Source organism: Aspergillus bombycis, assembly GCF_001792695.1.
Source record: "Aspergillus bombycis strain NRRL26010 chromosome Unknown contig00128, whole genome shotgun sequence".
In the NCBI taxonomy this organism is placed as follows: domain Eukaryota; kingdom Fungi; phylum Ascomycota; class Eurotiomycetes; order Eurotiales; family Aspergillaceae; genus Aspergillus; species Aspergillus bombycis.
In genome coordinates, this window is record NW_019170130.1 from 1,023 (window position 1) to 4,922 (window position 3,900).

General features: G+C 43.2%; 1 protein-coding gene across 1 annotated transcript; it reads left to right on the plus strand.

Moving 5' to 3' along the window:
- Positions 1 to 1,395: 1,395 nt before the first annotated feature.
- Positions 1,396 to 2,589, plus strand: ABOM_010733 (S-methyl-5-thioribose-1-phosphate isomerase; the record flags this gene model as incomplete). The annotated part of the gene is made up of 2 exons (XM_022537861.1): positions 1,396 to 1,922; positions 1,971 to 2,589. 2 exons carry the CDS (start codon positions 1,396 to 1,398, stop codon positions 2,587 to 2,589), a joined length of 1,146 nt encoding a protein of 381 aa, XP_022384592.1.
- Between the last annotated feature and the right edge of the window lie 1,311 nt (positions 2,590 to 3,900).

The window sequence follows — 3,900 nt, forward strand, 5'->3', positions numbered from 1 at the left end:
CTGAACTCGGGTGTTGTCTATAAAGGTCATTTCATCCCATTCTCATTAAAACTACCCTTGCCCAAATGCTGATATCAGGCTAGGTGAACTTCAATCAGTAGATGGTTACATGAATATTGCCCTAGAAAAGTCTGAGGAATATGTGAATGGGAAGTTAGGGCGAAGTTATGGAGATGCTTTTGTCCGAGGAAATAATGGTATGTTCCATCGACCTATCTTGACAATGTTATGGCTCTAATTCTGTATATACTTGTTGTAGTGCTTTACATCTCAGCAAATTGAGGATCTGACGGGTGATTTCAATGGAGCCGCATTGTCTGTCCTCTCGCTATGTCTGTGAAATTAAGCTACAAAATGTTTCAGCAGGACATATCAGGTGGGAGAGAAGGAAGGAAATTGCTGGCACCACATTAACAGCAAGCTGGCTGATAAAATTATAAATCGAGTAACCTATTTGTTTTCCCTACCAACGTCTAGTGCCGTCCTACCCTCATCAGATCATCTATCTCATCACAGCTCTATTCATATGGGAGGCCATACTTTAGTACCCCTGTATTGATCGCCCCTAGAACAACCTAACAGCCCTAGATAAATCCTACACGAACTATTGTAACACGAATACCTCTCTAGTGCTCGCCTAACAATTGAGTATTGCTTTGCTACCGTTGGAATACTTGAAGATGGAACAATTTCGTTATCTAGTCAGGATACCACGGCCTTGGAGTTTTTACATAATAGGCTCAAGGCAGAATGTGAATAACTGACTGTTTAGTTGCTTTTTCCTATTGTTGGGGTATCCACCAAGTCCAAGTTAGAATGTGTATGTGCTACGTCGATGGCTCCTGGGCTTCACCAAAGCACATGCCGAACTTTTTCAGGTCCACTTGGCAGCTTGAAGAAACTGATGAGACTTGCGGTTACTTAGGTGTATATAGAGACCTATGTACTAAATCAAATAATAGCATCTGTGACAAGTATCATGCCTAAGTTGTGATACTTATTGCTCCGCCAAAATGAGATGAGGGTGTGCCGCCCTACATGAAATGTTTTTCATTTATTTACAGTTCTACGTCAAAAGTTTCCGTGTGGACCTATTCCGACTTATTTTTCCCTCACAACACCGCTTTTATGTATATAATTTATTATATAGTATATCTATATACTAAACAGATAAACAATATATATAAAAGCGGTGCTGTGAGGGAAAAATTGAGACCACATGGAAACTTTTGGGGGGGACTATAAATCCTTAATTGCCGATGATGTATGGGCGAGGGACGAGCTGGCCGCGGGGCCTTTCCTTTCACATCTTCCTTCCGCACATCACCCTGTTCCAGTCTTATTTCATTTCTCTCCCCCAGAAAATTCTTGTATTTGTTCCAAATATCTCTCGGAATGACTCTGCAAGCAATAAAATATAATGGTGGCAATCTTGCCATCATTGATCAACTACAGCTTCCACATGTAGAGAAATACGTTACAATACATACAAGTGAAGAAGGCTGGCATGCAATCAAGGAGATGCGAGTGCGAGGAGCACCTGCGATTGCCATAGTAGCGGCCCTCTCACTTGCATCAGAGCTTACTACTCTAATGGCTTGCAACAAATTATCTTCGAATGCTATGGAGACACAGGCCTTTATCACGGAGAAGTTACATTATCTGGTGAGCAGCAGACCTACAGCAGTCAACCTTAGTGATGCAGCTGGAAAACTGGAGACCATAGTGGCAGAAAGTGTTAGGATGCCTGAGTCCACCGGCTACACTGTTGTTACTGCGTTTATCCAAGCTGCCGAAGCAATGCTGGTGAAAGACGTTGAAGACAATAGGAAGATTGGGGAGTATGGTGCCAAATGGATATCGGAAAATGCTCTATCCGAGAACGGTACTAAGGCTACGGTTCTTACACATTGTAATACAGGGTAAGTGCGCTGTCGTCTGTAGTTAGACTCTCCTAATCGTGTTGACAGTTCTCTCGCGACTTCGGGGTTCGGGACAGCCCTGGGGGTAATCCGTGCACTCTATTCAACCGATACCTTACAACATGCCTATTGCACCGAAACGAGACCATACAACCAGGGCTCCCGTTTGACGGCATTTGAGCTAGTTCACGACTGTATTCCTGCTACGTTAATAACAGACTCAATGGCAGCTGCATTGCTCGCTAGGCCCGAGATAGGCGTGAATGCAATTGTGGTGGGGGCAGACAGGGTGGCAGCTAATGGTGATACCGCAAACAAGATTGGTACATATGGTCTTGCTGTGCTTGCAAAGCACCATGGCGTGAAATTCCTCGTGGCTGCACCGCTTACGACTATCGACCTAGTCACCAAGTCGGGGAATGAAATTACTATCGAGGAGCGGCCCGCATCTGAGGTTACTATGGTTAGAGGCACCTGCGAAGATGGTGGTGCCTCTGAAGCCGTCAAGATGGAAACCGTATGCATAGCAGCGAAAGGGATCAATGTCTGGAATCCAGCATTCGATATAACCCCCCGGGCTCTTATCGATGGTATTATAACTGAAAAGGGAGTGGTGGAAAAGGACTCTGATGGATTATTTCACTTAGAGGAGCTGTTTAAAGTCTGAGAAGTAACCGAAGCCCCGCTGTTATCCTGGCAATTAGTCTTTTCTGTCGTGGGTTGCGGCTGGCGTATTCCTTCGAAGCCGTTGAGCAGTTCATCAATTTTGCGTTCCAGGCTGCTTAGGTGATTCTCCAGCGCCAGAGCGGTTTTCTCGCCTCTAGGAAGTAGGTGTCAGGGTTATTTAAATGGTTATAGAGCAGCAGTGTGTCTGTACTTGGAAATATCATTGAAGGCCTGCAACTTAAGTGTTAATGCTCTGTTTTAAGCATGCTAACAAGTCCATAATTTGCATAAAAGGACTTAACTTGCATCCCAGGACGAAACCCACTTGCATGATGTTCGAGTCATTTTGATTGTCTTCCTCGTGCGACATGGCTCTAGTAGGACCACTGGACCGTACTTGTAAATGTTGAGGGGAGATTGCAGGCAGCGTTTTTGATCAAACAGGTTCATTGTGGTCCCGAAGCCAAGATTTATCCTGTTAGCCTTTGTAGTCACCTGATCCTGCACATCTACTTAGATATACATAGGTGATACTAGGACCTGTTCCATAGGGAGTATTGAGGTTCGTTGAGAAAGTCTAGTTCTTGTTTTATTTCCTAGATCAAGTCACCGGAGTAGGTTACCTAACCAAGTAGCCCATAAGAAAGAGTAACTGATAATATAGTTATATAACCTAGCAAGACTGATCTAATAAATTATTCATAACCTTGATTTATTATGTAAACCGTGATAATATATCTTTTGCGGCCTCAGACTAGTTCGTATAGGTGTCTGATAGTCTACTTATATCATAGTCTCGAGCCAACGAAACGGGTCAGCATACAGCGCAAGGACTGGACCAGCCAACAGAATATCACTAATACACAATCTTTTTGTTAAATTAAGATCCTATACTATATCCATTATTCAACCGGGCCTTTCTCATGTGAATGATGGATCTGGAGTGACCGAAGATTAGAAGGGTCGAGGCCACCTCATTTGTCCCTAGGTAACGCGTTGTACATCATCGGATGTTAATAGAAATCTACACAGTACTGCCAGAAACTGTCCAGCATTTATTGTCGCATACAGCAGCTTATCTGATGATACATCGCTGTTTTTTTTAGGTATGTGTATACATAAATTTTAGTATTTCTTACCTTAATATCTCATGTAGTTTATACAGTACAAAGAGTGGCGAATAGATGCCTTCTCCACTTAGCCACAACTGCACTACATGCTGATGAGTACCTACAATTTGAGTAATCACACATTTACGGATACTCTTAATGAGTCTCAAAAGATAGGAAGTACGTACCATTCCCAGTATATT